The following is a 27,205-nucleotide window of genomic DNA, read 5'->3' as shown; positions in this document are numbered from 1 at the left end:
CAATACAACTGGTTCCAGCAACATTGCAGGAGTTGCCAGAATGTGACTGTGCACAGTCACAAACTGCCTCTGGGACTCTGGCTCTGGATTTTGCTTCAAGGTTAACTCCTGAAGCCTTTTCATTGGTGGATATAGCCACAAGGCAGTAGAGGTCTGAAATTGAAGTCTTCCTTCTCCACTAGCTGTGCTGGCCAGGATTTCTGGGAGTTGTAATCCAAGAACATTTGGAGACTCAAAGTTGGGAACAACTGCTGTAATCTATAAAGTCTGTTTTTTAGATTTGCATACTAAACCCATGTTAATCTCCCAGTGACCAATCACAAACAAAGCATCCTAATTTGTAAGACACAAAGGTGATAAAAGTTCATACTGGGCAATCATTTTTTTCCCACTCCTCTTTTAAATGTGAGCTGAGTATGTTGTCTACTTTGACTCACAGAGTCAAGGCAGAATGCATAACTGTAGAAGAAATGGGCTGAGCTATCAAGGAAATGGACAGATTGGTCTAATACCAATAACATGAAATTGTGTTTCAGTATTCTATGCACTACCAATGCCCTTGTGTAGTTCTGCCTTTTCTCGTGTGTGCTTTGATGAGGCCACAAAGAGAGGATCAGAAGTTCTTCTTTTAGTTTTCATCTTGGATCTTTCAAGAAAACAATGGCACAATATTCCTTTGATTTAATTTACACCACAGTTAGAAATTCACAACCATTCATCTAAGTTTGCAAAAGTACAGATAGTTTTGCACAATTTATGTAATACAAAAGGTAGCCAGAGTTCCAATTAAACCCTGTTTAAATCATGGTTTTGCATTACATTGGAATGTAGTCACTATAGGGCAGTGGTTCTCAACCATTTTCAAGTTCTGACCCCCTTTTATAATAGCCAAATAACTTGCAAACCCTCACCACCATGTTTGCATAAAAAGGCATTTTTAATAGGGTAGCTTCATCCATTCTCAGAAAGTAGAGGCTTCTTTCTTCCCCAAAGGGCCTGTTTCTCATACACATACACACTAACTTTAATATCCCACTCTGAAAAGTCAAGGAAGAAATTATTTAACAAGGGCTATAACACATATAAGGTGACCCACAACACACACCCCAAATGGGTCACGATTCCCAGGTTGGGAAACACTGGAGTAGGGTGACACAGAGAGGGAGGGAGATCCATCTACAAGAAACATTTAAGAGTGATTCCATTAAATGTAAAAGTATGTGGCTAGATGAAGAACAGCCTGCAATTTAGGTTTTCTCCCACTGTATAGCTACTGAGGAAGAATTTATATATGGGATCATTATATACAGTACACTTGTTCCCAAATGGCAGTTAGTACACACCAGCCCTTCTGCACAAATACACAGACAGAAAGAAAAGCCAGGCCAAGGCATTTCTTTTAATGGGAAAACTGGTGAATAAAAAATTAGAGTTGGCCATTCAATAAACCAGCCAAAAGCCACCCCATCTTAGTTCCTCTCTACTGATGAATAATGTATTTTTTAACTGAAAGGAACTATATAAATTAAACATAAAGAAATAAATGTGTTCCGTTATATTTCAACAAACTCTAGAATTTCCTGAATTTGTTGACTTAAATGCTTTACTCTGAGTCCAGTGATAGAGCCTTCTTTGAAAAGATGTCCTCCTAATGTGTTGACTACAAATTCCATCATCACCAGCCATTGCCAATTATCTGCATTCCAGATAGTCCAAGAATTCAGGAACAATGGCTGTATTAAGATTTGAGGCATGTTGACAGTGATTGGCGTATTCTCATCTGCACTCATCCAGAAAATCTTGCCAAGAGCAGGATGTCAGTGTGAAAAGAGTCATCCCCAGAAACAAAACAAATTATCATGCTTCTTAATGAGTCACTTGTTTATGATGGCCTCTCAAATAATTTTAGGAACACTTCAAAAATACCTAGCTTACAGTTGGATTTTTGTGTATCCTGCAAGCATAAATCTCAATGTCGACTTTTAAAAAAAATCCATATGTGCATCAGACAAGAAAACCCGCTTACCCTAGTCCAAATAGCAAAACTGAATGTGCCCAATACCAGCTGGATGAGGAATGTGAAGTTGATGGCTAGCAATAGAATGTGCAGACTGAGGCCAAAACCCTGTTTGGGAAAAACTGCACACATCAGGGAAATCATACAAGGACCGTCCTTTGTGCAACCGATCAGTTACATGACCCCCAGTATGTCCCCGGTTTGACAGCCAATACATGAGCAGTAAAAACAAAGTACAGACTGTTGAAGCGAGGGAACAGCTTGCAGAATTGCCCTTCTCAGTTTCCTTGGCAGGATTCTAGCCATTATGTTTAAGGCAAATATCAGGAGTCACAAAAGTTGTTCAGGCTGTGTGTTATATTTATCATAGCTCATTCACATATGCATGATAAATATACACTGGGTACTTGAATGTAATGTATTATGTGTCATCAAGTTGCTTCCAGTTTATGACAGTCTTAATAGGGTTGCCAAGGTAAAGTGGGGTGTTCAAGGAGTGCTTTGCCATTACCATCCCACAATCTCATGACTGTCCAATTCTCAGACTATTACAGTCTCAAAGTATTATCACTGTCGTCATCGTCATCATCTTTATTCTTGTTATTGTTATTAATATTATATTTCTCAAGGGGTAAAAGGTAAAGGTAAAGGTTCCCCTTGACAATTGTTGTCCAGTCGTGTTCGACTCTAGGGGGCGGTGCTCATCCCCGTTTCCAAGCCATAGAGCCAGCGTTTGTCTGAAGACAATCTTCCGTGGTCACATGGCCAGTGCGACTTAGACACGGAACGCTGTTACCTTCCCACCAAAGTGGTCCCTATTTATCTACTTGCATTTGCATGCTTTCGAACCGCTAGGTTGGCGGGAGCTGGGACAAGCGACGGGAGCTCACTCCGTCGCGTGGATTCGATCTTACGACTGCTTGGTCTTCTGACCCTGCAGCACAGGCTTCTGCGGTTTAGCCCACAGCGCCACCACGTCCCTGTCTCAAGGGGACAGTGGCTTTAATTGGTTAGTTGGTTGGTTGAACTCATCTCTATCTTTTTTAGATTTGTTCTTGTGCTTTAACTTATGGCATGCTTAACATGAGATTTTAGGACAGGTAGTGGCAATTTGGTTCTCTTATATTCTACCTGTTGATGTTTACTCACTCTTAGTCACATCATGTTCAGTGGGATTTGCTCGTCAATAAATCTGCATGGGATAGGCCTTAGACAAGGTTTCTTGTCTTTAGGGGTCTCACAGTTATAAAGTGTTGTCTTACAGATATTCTTGTAGACCTTTTATTTGAGGAAATCACTTTCCATAAATAACTCAGATCACATTTATACTTATGTAAACCATTAATCTTCAGCATCTAAGTACCAAGAAGTGTCATTGTTCACTGCCTTTTAAAATATACCTGCTCCTCTGGCTTCAGGAAGGCATTGATCTCTGTTCCTAGCATAAGGTATGGCTGGAATGCTAAATATCAGAAATTGGAACAAAAACCATGCTATAAAATACATGAGACAGAAATTACCTTTTTCCCCAAGAGTAGGAGAAATGACAGTGAAATGTAAATTATAGTATTTGCTTGAAAATATGACGCATGACAAAAGTTCTTCCTTACTTATGCCTCAGTCTGCAGAGTTATGGAAAAATACAATTGTTAAAGGAAACTTTATTTTAACTTACAAAGATTGTCTTTAGGCCCCCAGTATGTATCAGTGATACATCTCTGAAACTTACTAACATACCCACAGACTAGCAGTAGCAGAAATATAAATAATCCATGGATGTGGAATTCATCCTATTGAGGTAGTTGGAGCTTGCATTTTTACACAAATGTAAAACTAAGATACCAAAAGAAAAAGAAAGGTTCTGATTTAAAACAGATGAAATAATATCTGATATACTGCTAGGAATAAATCTGAATTTAGACAAGTAAACCTGTTGGACGCTGTGAGGAACTTTAATCTCATAACTCCCACTGATGGCAGTGGGTTCTGCTTTAAGCATTACCAAGTCTGGATCCAACTTAATGGTATGTTTCTTTCCTAGTAATGCAGACACAGAGAATGTACATGTGCCATTTTGAAAATGGTGGGTAGTATTTTATTGGTTGATTTATTGAATTGATTTATATCCTACTTTTGTCCCAGAACTTAGATGGAAAGCCATTTACAAAAAGGTTAAAAGCAAGTATAAATGAAAACAAGAGATTATCACTGTTTAAATGCAGCAAAGCCAACCATAATACTGTATTAAAGCAATAACAAATCCACTTTTCATTCATGGAGGGCAGGGGTGGTCAACATTTTTGGCCTTGGAACCCCTCCTTTGCCTACATGCATGCACAGGTACACCAAATAAACATTCACAAAGATACACAAGCAAGCAGGAATGAAAAAGTTTATCAGCTGAGATCCAAAGATTCTTGGGGTGGGAGTGGAGAGCTCCTATTTTCACTGAACTCTGAACTCGCCACATGAAGGAGGGTTTTGCTTTCTCTCCTCCCATCAGCTTCAGTGAGCACCACCATCTTCAGTGTCCTACCAGCAGTGCTGGTTGCAAGTTTGCTGCAAGGGGAAACAGCAAACCTGGTTCTGAATTGTACTACTGCAAATTAACAAGGAGGGGATTATGAGTTGAATGCTTCCATGTTTTAAGAGAAAAAAGAAAAAGCTGGCATCTAGAAAACTACCATGTCAGACAGAAAGCTTGGGGAAGATGGAATTTAGGTCTCTGTGGGGGAGCAGTGAGCCATAAGATTCCTGTCCCTGTAACCTGTACTGGGATAAAGATGCAATCCAGGGACAGATGTACAGTACTATCTCAGCTAGGGTTAATGAGAAGCATCTGTACCTCAAAAGGACCAAACTGTATTCTTTTTCCCTAATTATTGGTTTAGTCAGGGGAGTCCTAAATGGCATCTCTCTTCCCCCTTCAGCTCTTGTTGTAACAAAAAAAATGCCCCTTCTCATTGGTACAGCTGATCTTTAAAAGCGAAAGTCCCCATTCGCTCCAGTGGGGATTTCTTTTCTCCTAGATGGGGAGGGGCAGGATGTACAATTTGCATTAAATCCTCACTGAGAAGCATGAGTCCTCCCTCTGCACACAGGACAATTGTGTCCTCCCCATAAGCAGGGGGAGGAGTAGGGAAATTACTGCATGCCACCCATTAAACTCTCCCTGTAGATCCTCCCTAAACCACTTAATAGTTAAGAACATCTTTCTTTAATCATTAATCTTCCATTCTCTCTCAAGTAATTTCTCTTAGTGTTGTATAACATTACTCTGTCACATGATGCAATCTACAGCTGGGTGCTCTCAGCAGTAGTGAATTGATTGCCCAGACATTTGGAAGGTGGGAGGAAGGAGGGTGTTTTAAAAGGATGACTTTTGTGGCAGTGTTAAGAGCAGCACATGTATCTGGAAGTAGGCGCTCTGTAGATGGCCAAACACAGTTCTCTCTCTGTCCCCCCCCCTCTCCCTCCCCCTTTGGTGGTAAGAGAGAATTTCAGTGTATGAATTCTGCTTTATCACAGAAAGGTGCTTGGTGAATAACAGTTAGGGCAAGTGTACTTGACAGGTAGAAGCTCAATAGATGTTTTCCCAGCCTAAAAATCAAGTTGGGCAGCATTGTCTAGTGAATATCTACCTTAGAATGTGAATGAATGCTTCTGCAAATCACTAGGGAGAAGATGCACCTCTGTGTGTCTCGATAAATAAGATGAACTGCCGATAGCTCAGTGGCTCAGGTATCTTGCTATGGAGTCAAAGGCAGGGAATACAAAACCCCACTGTGCCTCCTTGACAGGCGCTTGTTCTGATGATCTATAGGGTCCATTTTGGCTCTGCAGTTCTAAGCTTATTATTATCTAATAAGTGAAAGGAGCCTTCCTGGAAGAGACCATCTGCACACTGTCTCCTGTGAAATGGATTTCTACATACAGTCTCAGGGGCTGCTTCACAGGGTTGTTCATTGCTAATCAAGGCGCAACATCTTCTTTCCTGTAATGGTTCCTGGATGTAGAACTGAGGAGAGGGGAACAGACATATATTGCTATGAATGTGGAGACGGATGTTGCTGCATTGAACCAGAAGAACAAAACAAAATCTCAGCTCCTAATTATCCTAATGCCTTTATTAGAATCCATTATATTTCCACAACAGCAAGCTGTTGAGTTCTTCTGAAGTCTCCATGAGCCTCCCTTTCAGCAGTCTGCAGGGATCAGATTGCTTATTCAGCCATAAGGTGTAACTGTTTGGAAAACTGAAGGATGTTGCTTCAGCTCTGTGTGAAGTAATGCTTGCCTCTGAGAAAAAGGGGTAACTTAGGGCCATAGATCATGGCAATGAAATAACCCACCAATCGCAGCGATCAAATTGCCCTTTTTTGCTTCCCCCTGGTCTGTCAGTGGAGTGCTACTACAACAGCCCTCTTGTTTGTTTGTTTGTTTATTCAATTTTTACCCCGCCCCTCTAGACAACATCTACTCGGGGCAGCTTATATAGGTTAAAACACAAGATAACATACAGTGGACTCTCTATTTAAGGAATTAATCCATATTGGAATGGTGGCTGCAAGTCGAAAAGTCTGTAAGTCGAATCTCCATTGACCTACAATGTACTGAAAACCGATTAATCCCATAACCAGTGGTTTTTATTCTATTTTTATTCCATTTTGGTTTTTTTCTGGTCTGTAAGTCGATTCTCTGGCTGCAAGTCGAATCTAAATTTTGCAGCCAGAGAAGTCTGTAACTCGAAAAGTCTGTAAGTCGAGCCGTCTGTAAGTCGAGGGTCCACTGTATATAAAATACCATTATTACAATTAATTTTAAATTTTTACACAATAAATTTCCAAGATGGCAAGACTCAAAAAAGGAAGAAAAAAGAAAACACTTAATTGACTGGAGGGAAGGCCTGTTTAAACAACCAAGTTTTCAACTGGTTTTTGAAAACACCCAGCAAGGGTGCCAGCCAAATTTCATTTTATTTATTTATTTGATTTATATCCTGCCCATCTGGTATATTTATACCACTCTGAGCTGTATATTTATACCACTCAGTAGGGATTGTGTTCCACAGCCGAGGGGCCACCGCCGAGAAGGCCTGGTTTCTTGTTTTTTCCTTCCGGGCCTCTCTTGGTGTTTCTTCTCTTTCTGGATCAGGACCATGATATTTTAGCCTGCAGTCCTTATACTTACTTACAGGGGAGTAAGTCTCATATATCCATGACCATAATTGTGTCACTAAGTAAACTAGTCTATCAAAACCATCCCTAGCTTGGACATGGAGCAGAGTTAGGAAAAACTCTCATGAGAAGCAGGGGGAGAAATCTTATTCCTCCTCCTCCACCACCACCACCACTGCTGGAATGAATGAGAGGCCAGTTGCTTATCTTACATCACACCTTTTCATGGGATTTCCATGTTTGTGGATGAGTTCATTTAATGTGGGTGGTTAGGATTGAATGGAGGTGTGTTCCGCTTCTCTACTGGTCGAGTTTGCCCTGATACCACCCTGGTTTCAGGATTTTATGGGCAGAACCCTGGTGGAGTGGCTTTACTGGCAGAGGCTTTCCAAAGCAAATAGGGGGTTTTCTGTAGATGTGTTCATGTGGTGCATCTGTACTTCCACCTTATCATAGTACTCTTTACCTAATGAGCAGCTGAGTTTTGGATTGTGCAATTAATTGCATTTCATGCCACATTGCTTCATTTTTAACAATACTGCTACCATTTCATTTGCTGCTGTATTACTTGTGAACAAAGTGAGATAGCATTACCAAATAGCAAGCGTGACTGGATGTTCCAAGATTGATGGGGCAGAGAATATTTTAAAAGTCATCATCTGGGGGGTGGGGGGTGGGCTTGCAAATTATGCTGGCAAAATCTAATGCAGTTATGAAGCAAATACCAAAGCAACTTAACAACTCAGAACTACTTCCACACAATATAGGGCTCCATTTTGGATTACAGTTATTGTAAATACACAGAATTATTTACCACTAAGGACTAAGCTATAGCTCTTCTATGAAATACAGGGAATTCTGAAAGAAAAGCACCAAACTGGAAGAAGCTTTAAAAAGTCACACTGATTCTATTCCCTTGAAATAAGATTGGGATTTTATGTAGTCCTGTAAGAATGGAACCCTTTTGAAAATTTTAGGCCAGGTCACTTAGTGAGTGCATGGAAACTATTGATGTTCTGTAATTACATTGTTTCTGTGCTTTCCCCCCACCTACCAGGGACAAATGCTAAACACGGACTGCGCTGTAAGGCATGTAAGCTGAGCATTCATCACAAATGTGCAGAGAGCATTGGACAGCAACGCTGCATGGGTAAACTGGTAAGCCAAAAGAATGGGACCAATTACAGCAAAAAGCTATAGCTGTGCAAGGGGTATTTCAGCATGTCACTGAAATCAAGGCCCGTCATTTCAGCAAAGCAGAAAAAATGAACTTCCAGTGTTGATAGGATAGAAACATACAGATCAAGGCAATAATGCAAAAACCAGATCAGGCCAAGACCAGACAAACACAACTGAGGAAGGGCATAGCTCAGAAAAGGTTGCCTTTTTCTAGACTACATATCCCAGAATTCCCCAGCCAGAATGAAGGATTCTGGCAACTTTACTTCAGAGAAATAGCTTACTGGAGCTGTAAGGAAAAGTGGTTTTTATACCATGTTAGAGATAAGCTAGCATTAGGAAGACAATATTGCTGATCCCCTGCCAATAACCACAGTTCTGCTCAGGGTTGGGGGTCAGTTGCCTACCTTTGGTTTCCCTGGTTCCTTTCTGTCCTTGCTGTGGCAGAATCCTTGCTCACAAGCACTTTCTGAATATCCCCTGAGCAATGACATGACAAGGAGATAGAACAGTGCCTACCAAGTGCCTCACACTTCCTTTCAAGGCAGTTATTCACAAAAAGGTTGTTAAATTTCGAAGTATATGTGACCCTCGCAACAATTCCCATCTTTCCCACCTGCCAAAGCAGGCTGTTGTGTTGATCTATGTCAATGAGTCAATTCTAGCAGCCTTCATCTCCACCCAAAGCAAGTCTTTTACAAAGATAATGGATCTTATGGCCCATTCAGGACCATCACTGCCACACCATACTTTCCCTCATAGGAAGCTTACGACAATATGGCTAGGCAATGCCTTTTTCTCCCTCAGTTGCTGTCAGGATTACAGCTAAGGGTAGAAGGAACAGTAAAATTGAAGGTGATAGGCAGAAGACATTACTGTCCTTGCTAATTATTGGCTAAACTCCAGTAGTGAGTCACAACTAGAGCAGGCCCATTGAATCCATGAGGATTTGGTGAGTCCACTCCTCTGAAAGTCCAATTGATTTGGTGGACCTACTATAGTTGTAATTTAGTCCTGGATTTCAGCCATTAAGCCCCAGAGAAATGGAGAAATGAGAAACAGAGGCTCCACTCCAATAGAGATAAAAAGTGTTCTTACATTGCTTCATGCAGAGAGATTTTGAAAGTGCAGGCACCATTGTCAATATGTGTTATATATGTTGTCAATAGACATAGACAGACATTTTGCGTTACAAAACAATAAATTTGGAAAATTCATCCCAACAACCCTGAAGATTGTAGCTAAGTTCAGAAAGAATGGAGAGGCTGGATGGGAGGGGGAAGCTGAAGTATGCTCATTATAGAGTCCTGGCATTTTAATCTTGCCAAGCTCCATTACAACATGGGCCACTTGTGAATTTTCTCTCTTACTGTTTCTCTCTCTTTAGCCCAAAGGTTTCCGCCGCTACTACAGCTCTCCATTGCTAATTCATGAGCAATTTGGATGCATCAAAGAAGTTATGCCTATTGGTAAGTGCAGAGGGAGTTTTAATTTTTCCTCTGTTTTTCCATTTTGCAGTTTCCAGCATGCAGGCCAAATACACAGATCTTCCTGTGTTTCTGTTAGGGATGCTTGCCCACAGAGGGATTTGTATGGCTTTCTCTTTAAGCCAGGTCTGGGAAACCTGGGAACCTCCAGCTATTGATGGACTGCATCTCCAATCAGCTGCTTAGGAGCATGGCCTGTTGCTAGGGATGGTGGGAGCTGTAGACCAACAGTATCTGATCAGGTCTAAAGAGCCTATACATGGGACAGGAAGCAACAGTTAGAACTGGATATGGAACAACTGATTGGTTCAAAATTGGAAAAGGAGTACGACAAGGCTGTATATTGTCCCCCTGCTTATTCAGCTTATATGCAGAATACATCATGCGGAAGGCTGGACTGGAGGAATCCCAAGCCAGAATTGAGATTGCCAGAAGAAATACCAACAACCTCCGATATGCAGTTGATACCACTCTGATGGCAGAAAGTGAGGAGGAATTAAGGAACCTTGTAATGAAGGTGAAAGAGGAAAGTGCAAAAAATGGTCTGAAGCTCAGCATCAAAAAAACTAAGATCATGGCCACTGGTCCCATCACCTCCTGGGAAATAGAAGGGGAAGATATGGAGGCAGTGACAGATTTTACTTTCTTGGGCTCCATGATCACTGCAGATGGGGACAACAGCCACGAAATTAAAAGACACCTGCTTCTTGGGAGGAAAGCGATGACAAACCTTGACAGCATCCTAAAAAGCAGAGACATCACCTTGTCGACAAAGTTCCGCATAGTCAAAGCTATGGTTTTTCCAGTAGTGATGTATGAAAGTGAGAGATGGACCATAAAGAAAGCTGACTGCCGAAGAATTGATGCTTTTGAATTGTGGTGCTGGAGGAGGCTCTTGAGAGTCCCCTGGACTCAAGGAGAGCAAACCTATCAATTCTAAAGGAAATCAAGCCTGAGTGCTCACTGGAAGGACAGATCCTGAAGCTGAGGCTCCAATACTTTGGCCATCTCATGAGAAGAGAAGACTCCTTGGAAAAGACCTTGATGTTAGGAAAGTGTGGAGGCAAGAGGAGAAGTGGACGACAGAGGACGACATGGTTGGACAGTGTCATCGACGCTACCAGAATGAATTTAACACAACTCCGGGAGGCAGTGGAAGATAGGCGGACCTGGCGTGCTCTGGTCCATGGGGTCACGAAGAGTCGGAAATGACTAAACGACTAAACGACAAAGGAGCTAAGTGTTTTATAGGCTTTTTGAAGAAAAATCCAAAAACCATTATATAGTGAATCATTATGGTCTACCATCATCATGGTAGCAATATCAAGGCTGGATTAATCAACAAACTGAATGTGCTTTATAGCAAAAGCATTTACTGTACAGATTAGAAGCTCTGCTGCCTAATGGTTACCAAAATTTGCATCTGTGTAAAACAACAAATCATTCGATAGAGGTTCCCAATCTCCTAAGAAGGACAAAAGCTGATCCCACAGCTATAAATACTCAACTATCCCACAAAATGCAACAGAGCACAGAGTTCTGACTCCTGTCCTCTGAAGATGCTGGCCACAGAAACTGGTGAAACGTTAGGAAGAACAACCTTCAGAACACGGCCAAACAGCCCAAAAAAATGTACAACAACCATAAAGATGGTTGTGACACAGTGTCAGGAACAGGAAGGTCACCCAGTGAGTTTTACGGCTGAGTTGTGATTGGATTGGGGTCTGTCTTATTCGGATTCTTCTAACCGGTGTACCAGACAGGGTCTCTTTTTAATGTTCAATGTTTAGGAGCTGATTCCAGTATCAGACCTTCTGCTGAACATCTCTTTTGGTCAGAAGATGAGAAGGTGGTTTGCATCTTGAAAGGATAAGTTATATTTCCCAGCGAGAAAAGAGAGGCCTTGTTTTATCTTATTTCTTTTCCCTTATTTCCGATCTCTGTTTTGCTTTTTTCCAGCATGTGGCAATAAAGTTGATCCTGTCTATGAGACGCTTCGTTTTGGAACTTCTTTAGCCCAGAAGACCAAGAAAGGCAGTACTGGCAGTACAACAGATTCACCAAAGAGGAATTCTGTAACTACGCTATTTTGCCTACTTGTTTTTAATATTTGCTCAGTAGTGTGATGTTGGCTCACATAGTGGCAGTGGAGGAAGACTTTTTTTTCATAATGCTAACAGTGTATGAAGTGCTTACAGAATAACATAAGCCCTCCTACACTCATACATGCACCAGCAGGTCCTTGCCCCCAAAACTTTATAGTCTACTTTTCAGTTTTAAAATACTGGGAAAGAGGGGTAACAGAAGAAAGGGAGGGCCAAACATGGTAAATAATAGGGAGTATGTGTGTTTTACATTCCATCAAGTTGCTTCTGATTTGTAGTGACTCTAACGAGGCTTTCAAAGTAAGTGAGATTTGTAAGGAGTAGTTTTTCCAGTTCCATACACACACACACTGTGAGTTTCCATGGCTGAGTGGAGACTCAGGTCTCCTAATCCCAGTCCATCATTCTATCCACTACATCACACAAAGTATTGGGGGTGGGGGGAGGACAAAGGTAAGGAAGCATGAATATGAAGATTGGAGTCATTGGTAGCAATTTTGGTACCTATGTTTTGTCTGTCGTATTGGTACAGTTTGATTCATGTGAGAGTGGGATATGCAGGGAAAGTATGATGGAATTAGGAAGCGTGAGTGATGGCCATGTTGGTTCTGTGTTGAGCTCCCCTGTTTTGTGTTTCCTTCTACCAAGGGAGGAGTGGCTGGAACTGATGTATATGCTCAGGTTGGATATATTTGTGCCCTTCCAGGAGCATTTTTTCCTCCCCTCTAAATAACACCAGCCTGGTTCAACACCCTAGTTACCCAAACTTGCTGATAGCTCCAATGAAAAAAATAAAATTAAAAGAACTGAAACTTTGGAAGTAAAGGGTTAAGCTTTATAGAAGTAAGGAGCTCTCTGCAGAAGAGTAACGGGGTGACTCCATGGAGTTGTCCTTATACAAGGGGCAGCAAATGGGAGCAGACAAAATCATTTCAGAGAGAGTGAGACCTTTTGCTAGCTAAGAAAAGTGGCATCGATGAAACAGCACTTATCATGAGAAAGCCCAAAATAAAGCTTTGAAGCCAGTTCTGTTCCATCCACATTACATTCTAGCTAGCATATCAAGCAAAACAAAAAAGGCAGCCTTTTAAAAAGCTGTAGGAGAAAGAGACAGAAATGGAACAGATGGGGAATCCTGTTTAAAGGGTTTGATTTTAGAACACTGATATTTTACCAGAAACAACAGGACCAGAACTATTTTTGATAATTATGGGGAAATGAACCATTTCAAAACATTTGAAATGTTTGCTTCTTTGAAATGAATTCAGTATACACTACACAGTTAGGGAAGTGGATGGTAATCAGTGCTTCCTTTACAGGCAAAAACAATGAAACAAAGACATGCTGTAAGGTGATTTTTTTCTGTAGGCAGACTGGTGTCATATGTTGTCAGAGAAGCTGATTAGATCTCTCAGACAAAAATCTCCACACACATCCCACCACTGAATATTTTTTGTTCTTGACATTTCAACAGCACAAACAGACATGGGCGATATAAGACTGACGGAAATCCTCCAATGCCCATGTTCCCCGAAGTTTAATCCAGGTGTTATGTGTTGGTTTATACCATAACGTGATCTCTGGTTGGTATTTTCTACCATTAAGATGGGTTAGGAGTAAAGCTTTCTGGTGAGTAGCAAGTGCCAGCCTAAAGGTCTAGACCAGTGGTTCTTAACCTTTGTTACTTGGATGCTTTTGAACTGCAACTCCCAGAAACCCCAGTCAGGTCAGCTGGTGGTGAAGGCTTCTGGGAGTTGCAGTCCAAAACTACTGAGTAACCCAAGGTTAAGAACCAGTGGTCTAGATAGTCTCTTAGGGTGTGACCATATAGTGAGAAAGGATTGTGTCTGAAAGGGTTGCTTTGCTGGGACTGATCTCCCTAAAAGTGGCTCTTCCATCTATGTGGGAATCGATCCAGCCTGACCTCCAAAAATAGTAACCTGGCTGCTAGACCAAAAAGGGTCTGATTCAGGCATGGAGCAGAGTTGGGCTGGTTCCCAATCTCCGGTGCATCATGTGATCACCGGAAAATGGCTCACACCAGACCATGCCACAAAGGATCCAAAATGTATGCTATTTCTCTGCTTGATTGCATCCTCAGTTTTTACCTGTTTTTAGAGGTCTATTGACAGTTTCTCAATCTGTATCTGTTTCTCCTCTGCTGTAGCTACTCCTCTGCTCACAGGTCTATGAATATATTATTTCTCTTCTTCTAAAGAACTCATCTGCATGGAGGAGAGTTCTGTGCTTCACACAAGCTTCCATATGCCTACAGGAAACATCACACCTTGTCAGTTTTTGTTTCATTAAACACAGAGATAGCTTTGTTCAAATGTTGTGATCTTTCCATTTTGTTCCATTGTCTCAATGAGGGACCCCAGTTTCCACAAATGTCATTATTTCTTGTCATACCTGTAAAGTATTTTGTTAAATAATGAATGGTTACTTAAGCATACAAAATATGAACATATTGTCAGCTTGCCTTAACATTTTGATCAGATGGGGAGTGGGAGGAAGTATTGAGTGCCAATTAATCGTGGGATTTACTCCTCAGCAACTCAGGCTGTTGAGTATCAGATTATGAGCAAGAGAGCAGTATTGAAGACCACAGTTGTTTTGAAAGCGTACACATGATCTTCAAATAACTAGGATGAAGGGCTGCAGGATTTGTTATAGAAGTAGCCTAGTATTCCTCTTAGCCTGCCTTTCTCCAAGGCAGCATGCTATATTTCTCCCCTCTTCCATTTTATCTTCACAAAAACTGTGAAGATAGATTAGCCTTAGTATGGCTGGGCCAGTGTGGTTCACTAAACTTCCTAGCTAAGCTGAGATTTCAGCCGTGATTTCCTCCTTCCTCATCCTGTGGCCTATTACACTGTACTGTTATTTTAAACACAATAATGATATGCACCATGATAGACAACCCTATGCCTGTAGTGCCATCCAGTCCAGCTCCATGGCTCCAGCTAGCCCAAATCAGTACAAAGTCCAGTGGGTTTTTCCTAATATAGTAGGACATGCTTAGACAGACACTGGCTAGGGAGATCCTGTTCTAGTACTTAAATTCTTCCATGTGTGGAGGTTTCTTTTGTGTGTGGATTAAATGAGAAGGAGAAAGAGTGTGTGAGCTTACCTTTTTGCCTACTTTCAGTGGGTGCTTAACTCTCAGAAGTCTGGGTTTGCATCACTGTGTATTGGTCTGCATTTGGAGTGCTGAATTAGGGTTGCCTCCTCTTTTATCTATACCCACCTCATCTTTAACACATAGATGACAAGCAAGTGCACCGTGGTTTCCTTTATGCCACAACCTGTTGTACCTGTTGAATATGTCCAGTTCTGTTTTTTAGGATTTTACTAAAATTCTTAAATCACGTATTAGCATGGAAATAAGTTGAAGTTTAAAATAGTTGAATATGGGGATGACGTTTCCCATCCCTAGTTGGAGCCCTGATTTCCCAGGGCTCTAGCTAGGGATTTTCCAGGTTTCTGACTCACATGGAGAGCCCCCTATGCAAATGTCCTGGATAGAAGAGGCTCTCTGCTGCTCACTGACACCCTACATATGTAGAAGGCAAAGGGAGGTGGGGCTAGCATGCTCCCTCTCTTCAAGTGTTTATTCTAAACACAAACCAAACATCTGAATGGGGCTGTTCTCTTTCGTCTCTGGCTCCAGCTGGTGGCTCTTGGGTTTCTGGTGAAGAAAAAGAGATTCTACAAATCTGAGGTTTGTCCAGCCATGACAGAATTCACAATGAGGAGCTGGAGCTGTGCAAGATTTCAAGCTCTCTTTGCTTTAAATGAACATCTAGATGTAGTACTAATCTCAGGTTTCCTGCTGTTCTCTTCTCCAGGATCTGAAGTCCACCTTATGGAGATTATTTTCTCCACTATCCATGAAATGGTGGTTCCCCACCCAATGAAGTAGAACTTTCTCCATGGAAGTTTGCAATTTGTTTGATTTTTTTAGTGGTCCAATAATGATACCACCCTACTTGACCTCCTCAATGAAAGTTATATTCTATTCACATGACTGCTCATTTTCACTCCCTTCCCTTTTCTTCTCCTTCCTCACAGACATCAGATTTGGCAGAAGTTCCTGAAGAAGGGAACAATCCAGGAAGCATGCTTGACATGAACAGGAAGCGCAGCAATAGCGGTAAGCATGAGTCTTTCGGTTCCTTCAAATCAAAGTGTTCACATATCTTTTATTTATTTCTTCCTCCTTCCCCCCCCCCCAGCAAATGTTTACAAATTGAAAAATGCCATTTCTCCCTCATAAGTCCAAACATACTGTGGAAAATTAGAAATAGACACCATATGTGAGCCAGATTTTGGACTTACCTCCATAACCTTGCAGATGTATCTTGAGAAGCAGCCTCACCTCCACCTCCCCAGAATTGTGAAATTTCTCATTGCTGTCTCACGTTAAATGTTTTCAGTACCATACTTGACAGAGTTCTATATGCGTATGTCTCAACAAATATCAGCAGTATTTTAATCATTCTGTTGATTAGCATTGGACTTCTTTACTATCATCCTATCAGAAGCTTGCCAGAAGCTCAGCATATTAATTATATAGGAGCCAGTTTATATTTTATTTTCCTTAGCAAAATAGGAAAATTGCTCCTGCCCTGTGCAAAAGCTATCGTTTCGTTTAGTCGTTTAGTCATGTCCGACTCTTCGTGACCCCATGGACCAGAACACGCCAGGCCCTCCTGTCTTCCACTGCCTCCCGGAGTTGGGTCAGATTCATGTTGGTTGCTTCGGTGACACTGTCCAACCATCTCATCCTCTGTCGTCCCCTTAGTATGTTGGACGCCTTCCGACCTGAGGGGCCCATCTTCCAGCGTCATATCTTTTAGCCTTTTGTTTCTGATCATGAGGCATTCTTGGCAAAGATACTGGAGTGGAATTGCCGGTTCCTACTCCAGGTGGATTGCGTTTAGTTGGAACTCTCCACTATGACCTGTCCGTCTTGGGTGGCCCTGCACGGCATAGCCCATAGCTTCTCTGAGTTGCTCAAGCCCCTTCGCCACGACAAGGCAGCAATCCATGAAGGGGTGCAAAAGCTATGCTTATTGCAAAACCTTTACCATGTTCCCAAAGTTCCCATATGAATTCCTCATGGTTTCTGGCATGTAGAGTAGATTAATAAAAAATTCTTTCAGGACCACCAACATCAAATGTTGTTGTCACATGCCATCAAATCATCTCCAACTTATGGTTACCTTATGAATGAAAGCCTCCAAAATATCCTGTCCTCAACAGCCCTGCTCAGTTCTTGTAAACTCAAGCCTGTAGCTTCCTTTAGGGAGTTAGTACATCTTGTATTTGCTCTTTCTCTTAGCCTTATGCCTTCCATTTTTCCCAGCATTGTCTTTTCCAGAGAATCTTGCCTTTTCATGATGTGCCAGCCTCAGTTTCATTATTTTCAGGCTTGAGTTCAGGCTTGAGTTGATCTAGAACTCTCTTATTCATCTTTCTGCCGATCCAGAGTATTCACAAAGCTCTCCTCCAGCACCATAATTCAAAGTAATCAGTTTTTTTCCTATCAACATCCTTTACTGTCCAACTTTCAAACTCATACATAGTGATTGGGAATAGAGTAATGTGGATGTTCTTAGTGTCTTAGCCTGCAACGACACATCTTCATACTTAATAATCTTTTCTAATTCCTTCATTGCTGCTGTTCCAAGTCTCAGCCATCTCCTGATTCCTGATAAACATGAACTAGTTATTTGTACAATGGTGCCCTGCTTGACGATTACCCCGGTAGATGACGAAATCGCTTCACGATGAGGTTTTTGCAATCGCTATTACGATCGCAAAACGATGTTTCAATGGGGAAAATCCACTTCACGACGATCGGTTCCCTGCTTCGGGAACTGATTTTTCGCTTCCAATGATCAAAAACAGCTGATCGTCGGGTTTTCAAAATGGCCACCCGCTGTTTTCCGGACCTATTTCCGGAAGACAGCGATCAAAAATGGCTTCTCCTATGGAGGATCTTCGCTTTACGATGAGGTATTTCGCCCATTGGAACGCATTGAACCAGTTTTCGATGGATTTCAATGGGTTTTTTTTTCTTTCACTTGATGACAATATCGCTTAACAGTGATTTTAACAGAATGGATTAATGTCATCAAACGGGGCACCACTGTATTATGTATTTGGATGGGCACAGTGCAATCTGTGGGCCACATTCAGCTCCTTCAGAAGCATTTATAGAGCTACTAAGACCACCCCAGAATTCTCCCATTTTTAAAATGAAAGGAAAAAAAACTTGGAGGGAGCAAGAAGGCCTAAATCCATTCCTCAAATCCTCTAGGAATAGCCATTTTGACACTAGAGACATGGTCTTTCCTGTTTGCAAAAAACTGAAAAATCAAAACTAATGTTGTTCATATGAACACTGTTTCATTGTTAGCTTCCCCATCCCCACTCCCCAAAAAGAAATTGCAGCTTTCAACATTTTCCTGGGCTGGGTACAGAAGGGACTAGCTGCTTAAATTTGGTCACCAAGCCCATCAAAAGTTGCCCATACATATTAGTGTTTAGCTGTGTACTGGTATGTGGAACATATATGGGGAGTTGGATACTCTCTCCCAGCTCATTGTTTACCAAGTGTCTCTCACATTTGCACAAACTGTACAGTTTGGACAGATGCATGTTGGATTCCACACATGTAAGTTCCTATACAGGGGTACCCAGTGTGGTGTAATGGACAGTGACAAGCTAAGACTCAGTAGATCTGGGCTTGAAATACTGCTTGTCATGGAAACTCACTGGACCGGGGCTGACAAAAGTACTCCTCAAATATCTCACTTATCTTCGAAAACCCTATTAGAATGACTGTCAGTTATATGTGACTTGTGGCACATAATACATGCACAGAGTATACAAACCTGATGCCAAGCTATGTATACATTCCAAACTTCAGCATAGGACACTAGTATCTTTTATCTGATATCCTTGCTGGTAAATCATATGAAGCAATGATTTTTGCTAGCTTTTTGCTAGGGAAAAGGCAAATAGTGTGCTAAAGCTGATTTCTTATCTTTCCAGCAGTATGAGAGTATGCATCCTGAAAAGCTATAGTAGATTGAGTGGTATATTAAAATCGGTTTGGGTAGCTTTCAATAAAACTGAACTCCCAGACAGAATGTCAGAAAACAGAGACACATCACGGATGAGTGCTGACAGTCCTGGAATGTGATTATTGCAAGCAGGTCAGAAAAGTGATGGAATCAGTGAATTTGTTTCCTTAAAGGCATCTTTTCCGTAGCACTGATATGATCAATGCTTACACACCCACCTTTTAAGTCTTCTAATGAGGTCAAGAGGTGTACATCCCAGCAGCTGGTCTGGCAGATTCAGGGAAAGGGAAGGGAAAGTTACAAAATCTCTACAGCAAAAGAGAAAAACGAAAGTAAGAAAATAATGGGATTTGGATTTTAAAAAATCAAAGCAAACAGTTATTTCGGGGGCATTTTCCCCTGCAGTTGGGCTGCTGGTCCTAATATTTCTTCTGTCTTTGATTGCAGTGTTTACATATTCAGTGAATGGTACCACAGACTTTGCAGATGAACCGAAGAAAATAAACTCTACTCTACAGGTGACTTTTTATTGTGATTTCAAATTGTAAATAGTAACAAACATACTTATAATTAAATGCCACATTTTAAAGAAGGTTGATCTTATACAACAAACACTGTGTTAGTAGAGGCTATTTCTAAGGCATTTTGCCCTCTAGAATACATTGGCAATAGGTAAAGGCGTCATTTGATTCTAACATCTTGATAATGCCATGAACATTTATTTTTGGGTATGGAGCTCATTGGTTGATGTTTTGAGGCCACAGCAAAACAGTCCACTTATGATTTGTATTCCTGCATCGAGCAGGGGGTTGGACCCAATGGCCTTATAGGCCCCTGCCAATTTCATTATTATATGATTTTAAGATTTGCCTTTCCTTCTGAAGGAAGATGTGTGAGATTGCTTTGACTACATAGCCATTTGGTGAAAATAGGTAGGATCTGCAACAAAATGTAGCAGTATGGAGTGCTGCTTTTCAGGATTCCAGTCAACCATTCCTCTTTTCAGAATCAAGCTATGTGGTTCAGGGTTACACAAATACAAGAGTAGGGTGATACCTTTATTGAGCCACTGAAAAATCACACAAATTACAAGATTTCATGGATAAAATCCCACTTCCTCAGGCTGGGCACTATGGATAGTGCAGTAAAACTGTAGATAAGAATCCCAAAAATTCATGGCCAATGTCTATGGTGAGTCTGCTTGTGTGCAGTGAATTCAGACTTTGGTTGTAAAGTTAACTGTGGAGGTGAGGGCAGTGCAATCTCAAGAACCATCCCTTGCAGCATGGCTTGAATTTTCCATCTCAAACTTTAGACAAAGGATTTGCTAATTTCTCTGTGACTGCCACACACACCATCATATTGCTTGCTCCTGAAACATGAAGTGTCTTCTGGGCTGACGGGGAGAAAACAGTATAGCAATCTCTGTTAGAAAATTGAGGTTATATTTTAGTTTATTCACCAGGTAATAGGAGCAAATTATAGCCAAAGTAGTCAAATTAATAGTTTTACCTGGTGAGTATATTTTTCTTCAGTTTGTAGCCACCTCAGAAGACTTCATAGCTACTGTCAAGAGAGTCCACATTGGTCCTCTTAGGCAGCCATTAACTCTTCTCTGTAATTTTTCTGCAGTATTGAAGGAGTGTTGTTCAGCCTGAGGAAGCTTTATCCATGAAAGCTGGCAATTTGTTTGATATTTTAGTGGTTTGATAAAGTTATCACCCTACTCTATTCAGAATATTACAGTCTGTTTCCATTTTGTAGCCACCAGGTGTGCTCAATCAGTCTTCATTGGGCTATTTGGATGTCTATATTTCCAGAAAGACATTTTGTACTTCTCCAAACTTCTGATACTTTCCTAGTGTGCATGGATGACACCATTTCAGCTGTATAATTATCCACAATTAAAGAATGCACCATTCACATGTGGAATGCTTCCAGGAATTCCGAAAGAGTCTTATCTCTAGAAAATATTCAGTGCTTATTATCAGGATTTTGTCTCATGGACATGATTCAGGTGAACTCACAGTGATGTAGAAGCCATTTACCTAAAATGGATAAATGATCTCACACCATGGGATGTCCCCACCTGATGGTTGTCCTTGATATTGGCTCCATCCTTTGATCCATTCATTCATCCAAATTTCTGGCTACCCTGGGATTGCATAGTAGGAAAACAGCCCCCACTCAATTGTAGTTTCTTATAAATTAGGCCTTATTTATGTCCCTAATAAAATGGGTCATCTGAAGACTTTAGAGCAGAGCTGAGGAAACTATGGTCCCTCGGGTACTGAAGAACTACTCTTCTTATCTACAGGGGTGCCTCGACTTATGACCATAATCCATTCCAGAAGATGGACGTAACTCAAAATGGTCTTAAGTCCATTTTGGACTTAAGACCAAATGGTCTTTAAGTCCATTAATCCAATGCAATTAATCCATTCCAGGGAATGCAGTTAATCCATTCCAGCCCCAAAAAAACCCAAAATAAAATAAAAATAAAACACTGCAAGCCCCATAGGAATATGCTGGGGCTGCAAAAAAAAAAAAAAACAACCTAAAAACAAACACAGCATAGAAACATAAACACCCCAGCCCAAGACCACCCTGCAAAACCTACCCAGAACAGTTTTTTGAAAAGCAAAAAGCAGCATCTTACTTTAGCAGGCTTCCTTCGGTGCCCCCTCCGGGAGCCAGGATTGGGGGCCTTTCCGGCCCCGTGCTGAGGAGAGGCAAGGAGTGCCAAAGCTTGACACAGCCACCCCAGCGAGCAGCCGCTGGAGCCATTGCCAGTGGTGGAGCAGGAGGCAGCATCGGACACCACTGGTGGGTGAGCCACCTGCTGCTCAGGAGCCGCCCACCGGTAGAGAAGGGGAGCTGCCCCCACGGGGCCAAGGGATAAGCACGCCCCCACCATGCTAAGGGCGGAGGCACGGGAGGACCCTTCCTCCTGAGGCCGAGGACCGGAACTCAGCAGCAGCAGTGGCATCGGCCCCATGAAGGGCGACAAGGAACACCGAGGGACACTGCCACTGCATCCCTTTCTCTAACTGTTGGGGTGAAAGAGCTACAAAGAAGCAGCCTCTTCGCCATCAATGGTAGTACATTTCCCGCCCCTTTCCCCTGCCTTTTCCTGGTCATAAGTGGACGCTCTGGATGCAACTCTACACAAAATTTTGCAGCCAGAGCTGGTCGTAGCTCGAAATGGTCATAAGTAGGGACAATCATAAGTCGAGGCACCACTGTATTATGCTTGAACATGGTGGCTATGGAGGGGTAAAATGTCTGGAGAGAACTAAGTGATAGAAGGCTGCTGTGGAGCATGTAGCACACTTGAAAGTTTAGAAGTTGTGTTTCAAAATCCATTTGGACATAGTCAAATAATAAACATCAGCAATAATGTTCTGTAACCAGGAGCTGAGTAAAATGGAAATAGAAAAGATTGAAATCAGCCATGGCTATTCATCCTCCTATCTCTACAAACAAAATATCCTGATTCAAAACAGCATCTTATTTCCAGAGAGTGTTATGTGTGAATTTTGCCTGTTGCCCTGGTCTGTTCAAGACACTTCATGACCAAATAGATACCAAGATGTCTTCTTCTTTTTCGCCTCTTATTGAAGGGATCTCATAATAAAGACAAAGTACAGATGAACACCTATGTTGCCTTGTACAAATTTGCACCACAAGAAAATGAAGATTTGGAAATGAGGTAAAGTTTTGTATAGTGGGATATTTGATTTCTTGGAATGCAGAGAGGTGTGTTTTGTTGTAGGCATATTCATACAATGGTGATCATTCTGCCTCTCTATAAGGCCCTGCTATGTTGAAATTGGTCAACAGATTAACAGAATGTATGAGCAAACAGCCCTGTCCAAAATTAGCTCTATTTACAGTACACCCACTGAAATCAATGAGACTTAGTTATGACTATGAAGTGCCCCTTTTTTCATTGAATCTTTGGGAGGTGCCAGGTTGTTACCAGCCAAAGCATCTAAGCAGTCCTAATAGTCCTACTTTAGAATTGCAAACCTTTAAGGGGAAGATGGGTAGGATCAGAAAAGTAGCTGGGATGGGGATGCTTAACCTTTTACCAATTCCAAATCCCCACCAACAACAACTTTTCATTGCTTTGGATTCCATGCATGTCTTTAACCTCTCACCCTGCCGCTTCCACAGTCCCAGTTTCCTGCTCCTAAGAAGCCATATGTTTGCAAGTTACATGTTTGCATAGGAAGAATACTTTGGGCCAAACTTGAATAAAATCCTTATACTCAGAGCTGACACCCAGTGTGGTGTGGTGGATAGAATGATGGACTAGGACCACAAGTCCTGAGTTCAAATCCCCACCATGGAGATATGAAACTGGTAAAACTACTCCTTAAATATCTCACTTATTTTGAAATCCCTATGAGGGTCTCTGTAATTTGGTTCTGACTTGACAACACATGACAACAACTGAGAACTAGAGGCTACTGAGTGAATCGCTCTGGCAATTGCTCAGCTTCACACTTCTGAGCCCCGGTTGCCAACACCCATTTTGTCCTGCCACTTAATCACCCCTATCACTGCCACTGCCATCTCTTGATCAGCTGGAGAACGAAAAATCAGAGTTCAGGAACAGAGTTGCCTAGTAACCATGTGTATGCTTTCTTTTGCTCTTCCTAAGAAAGGTGTATCATATACATCGGCACCATCTAAAATGACTGAATAATGTATAATTTGTTCACTGACCCTGATAAGGACAGCCCAAGAGCTTGATTCTAGCCCGTGTAAAACTGTTGGCAAATCCAGTTGAGTGCAATGAGGTTTATGTTAGTCAATTTTGCTAGTTTATTCTATTGACTTTGGTAGGCACTTTAGCTTGATAATGGGCAACAGATTTAAGACCCAGAACTGGATGACTGTGGCTAAAAATTACAAATAATTCTACATGGCACATTGTTGGAATGAGAAACTGTAGGATTCACTGACCTTATTATACAGTGGTGCCTCGCATAACGAGTGCACCGTTTAACGACGAATCCGCATAGCGATCTATTTTTTTTAGATCGCTAATGCAATTGCATTGCAATGTTTTAATGGGTAAAACATCGCATTGTGATGATCAGTAAGCATTTCGCTTACCGATCTTCGCATTGTGATGTTCCTAGATCAGCTGATCGGCGGTTCCAAAATGGCCGCCGGGTGCCCAAAATGGCTATCGCAAGTGTTTTCGTGCCCTGCCCTCGCTTACCGAGGGCACAAAAATTGGCGGCGCTATGGAGGAACTTCGCTGAACGGTGAGTTTGGGCCCCAAATGCGTTCCTATGGCTTTTTCCGTTCCGTTTAGCGATGTTTCCTCATAGCGACGATTAATCCGGAATGGATTAACGATGCTATGCAGGGCACCACTGTACATTGATCTGCACATTGTATACTGACACATTAATTGACATGCACTGCAATCTTCCTTATGTTTCTGTTTTCTAATTATAGGCCAGGAGATAGAATCACACTTCTGGAGGATTCAAATGAAGACTGGTGGAAGGTACTATCAAAATATTGTCAGTAATTATCAGCACAGCATCATAATGTGCACTTGAACTGGAATGCATCAGTACAAATGTATTTGGCACCGAATCCTATGTGTTGCTGCACTGGAGCAGCACTTTGGAAGCTTGAGATCCAGTTGTTTAGCTTCATTCTTAAAGAGAGGCACAGCAGCAGCAGCAGCAGCAGCAGCAGCAACAACAACAACAACAACAACAACAACAACAACAACAACAACAACAACAACAACAACAATAATAATAATAATAATAATAATAATAATAATAATAATAATAATAATAATAATAATAATAATAATAATAATAATAATAATAATAATAATACAACTTAGATAGCAACTCAGATACCTGAAAGACTGCAGTTTTAAAAACATCAGGGGAAACTTTTCTCTCAGCCCAGCCATCCTCGTAGGTGTCTTTGGTAAAGATACGAGAGAGGGCCTTCTCTATCACTGTGGGACTCCCTCCCACAGGAGGCCAGGCAGGCCTCCCCTTTACTGTTTTTTCACAGGCAGGCAAAGACCTTTCTGTTCAAGCAGGCATTTTCTCTGTTACTTGCTGTCAAAATAAAAACAGAGCTGATGAGGTTTTTAAAAATAAAGTTAATATTGTGTGTCTTAATATTGTAAGCTGCCTTGGATCCCCATCAGTGAAGGGGCTTTGGCAGTGAAGGAGATGGGGGGGGGGGGGTAGAGAGGACTGCTTGTAACACCCACCACCATATCATGGCAAGAGGATATTGTAAGAAGCACCATATCCTTGGGAGCCCTGTATGCCTAGCATCATCCTAGCCAATCCAGCATTTAAGAACTTTTCCCTTCATCCTCGGGATAAGATGCCACTTCCGTGCAGCCACTCAAACCTCCAGGCATCCGGTCAAGTGATGTGGCAATGAAATTCCTAGTGCAATGGTCGGAGCAGCAGACGAGGACTAGTGGAGCTTCAGTTCTAATCTCTTTTCATTTATGGTTCTCACTGGATAATTTCTGGGCTAGTAATCATTTCTATGGTCTTACTGTGAACACCAGAGAGAAGAAGCAAGCTATAAAAGTAAGAGATACATAGCAAAATGATGTGCTATAATATCCTGTATGTTCTCTTTCCAGGGAAAAATAGAAGATCGAGTTGGCTTTTTTCCTGCCAATTTTGTCCAAAGATTACAAAATGAAAAGGTTTTCAGATGTATCAGAACATTTATTGGGTGCAAGGAGCAGGGACAGATAACTCTGAAAGAGAATCAAGTGAGTAAACTTGGAACTGTTTCCTCCGTATTAACATTTTCATGAATTACTTCCTTTTCAGCCCATATTCATGCTCCCAGAAATTCTATTCATATATGAAGATCAAGGCGATCAGTCATGATAGTTTCAGAAGCAGTTGCATCCATGTATTTTTTAAAAATAGGAAAGTTCACAAGGGCATATTCCTCCTTCTGTGATAGCAGCTTTCAGTAATAACTTGTGAAATAATCACTTCAGAAGGAGTTACGTAATTCTCCCAGATGTTGCAGCCAGGTGATGTTGAATTTGTAAATACAAATTGCCAATAAGGTCCAAGGAAAGGGGCTTAGATTGAGGCATAATGGTTATGAAAATGTTTACGATAACAAAACATATAGGGCTATTTTTTCCCATCAACCCATGGTAATCTGGCTGACACTGGACAATTAACTCAATTAATACAAAGCTATTCCATAATAAGGCATGAGTGACTCATTATCTGTTTATTAAAAGACATTATTAAGAAAGCTGTAGTCCGTTTTGACAGTGCCTTTGTTGCCTCTGACATGGAGCCGTGCATCCCAGATTTTGGCATTAGATTTTGGTATTATTGAACCTTGTGTACACAAAGGAAAGAACAAAGCTCAAAAAGGCATTAAAGAAAGAGGTGCTTCTGGTGCTTCAAGGTACATGCAGTTCATGAGTGTAGATATGTGTAAGGATTGCTAAACATCAAAGCTTTGGGAATTTTGGTTTTTTGGAGAAAAACTCCCAAAATCTCTCAGATGATTCTGAGAGTTATAATGTAAAAATATAATGTTTTCCAAAATTTGAAAAATGACTACGGATTATCACTGATTCAAGACAGAGAAAACAAGCAATGCAAGAAGCTGGGCTTTAATTACGGAAATCCATTCATGCAGACTGCTCAGAATCAGGCCCCCTCCATTTCATGGCAGAATGCTGAAAAAGTGTTGGCAGATTCCTATGGTGAGATCCTGCCCATTAGTGGCTCATTACCTGGGTCAGCAGAAACACACCGTTGGAAAGAGTGTCTTCCCTTTAGTTCTGCTGGCAGGTTGATTTCGCTAAATCATGTACATTTAAATTTACAAGATGAAGCAGTGTTCTGTCTTCTGAAGATTATACAGAGATTAAGATCTGTGTTCAACTCACTGCTGAATGGAAACACTCACATGATCATTTGTTCCCTGAGCCTACGGTGGTTTCCTTCTTTGTTTTTAGCTCGTGCTGAATGTCGCAAACAGAAATACATCCAGTGCTAACCTTTCCACAGAATCTCCAGTACATTGATATGGTGCAGCAAGTTGTGAATATACAAACCGTAAAGTGCTCCTTGCAGGAAACGAG

The 27,205-nt window shown here is 41.4% G+C and overlaps 1 protein-coding gene and 1 long non-coding RNA gene across 4 annotated transcripts in view; one reads left to right on the top strand and one right to left on the bottom strand.

Moving 5' to 3' along the window:
* LOC144583555 (uncharacterized) overlaps positions 1 to 27,205 on the bottom strand; it is a 457,862-nt gene that overhangs the window by 407,602 nt on the left and 23,055 nt on the right. The window lies entirely within an intron of this gene.
* STAC (SH3 and cysteine rich domain) overlaps positions 1 to 27,205 on the top strand; it is an 89,996-nt gene that overhangs the window by 53,282 nt on the left and 9,509 nt on the right. For all 3 annotated transcript variants that reach the window (XM_020803430.3, XM_073003820.2, XM_073003821.2), the window contains 8 exons: positions 8,252 to 8,352; positions 9,761 to 9,842; positions 11,820 to 11,935; positions 16,040 to 16,121; positions 19,510 to 19,580; positions 22,686 to 22,774; positions 24,541 to 24,592; positions 25,721 to 25,855. In XM_020803430.3, the coding sequence (XP_020659089.2) occupies positions 8,252 to 8,352; positions 9,761 to 9,842; positions 11,820 to 11,935; positions 16,040 to 16,121; positions 19,510 to 19,580; positions 22,686 to 22,774; positions 24,541 to 24,592; positions 25,721 to 25,855 (728 nt within the window). The remainder of the gene's footprint in view (positions 1 to 8,251; positions 8,353 to 9,760; positions 9,843 to 11,819; positions 11,936 to 16,039; positions 16,122 to 19,509; positions 19,581 to 22,685; positions 22,775 to 24,540; positions 24,593 to 25,720; positions 25,856 to 27,205) is intronic.

This window comes from Pogona vitticeps, chromosome 6 (genome assembly GCF_051106095.1).
Source record: "Pogona vitticeps strain Pit_001003342236 chromosome 6, PviZW2.1, whole genome shotgun sequence".
NCBI lineage: Eukaryota > Metazoa > Chordata > Lepidosauria > Squamata > Agamidae > Pogona > Pogona vitticeps.
The sequence above is the reverse complement of the archived record's forward strand: the minus strand, read 5'-3'. Positions and strand labels throughout refer to the sequence as shown.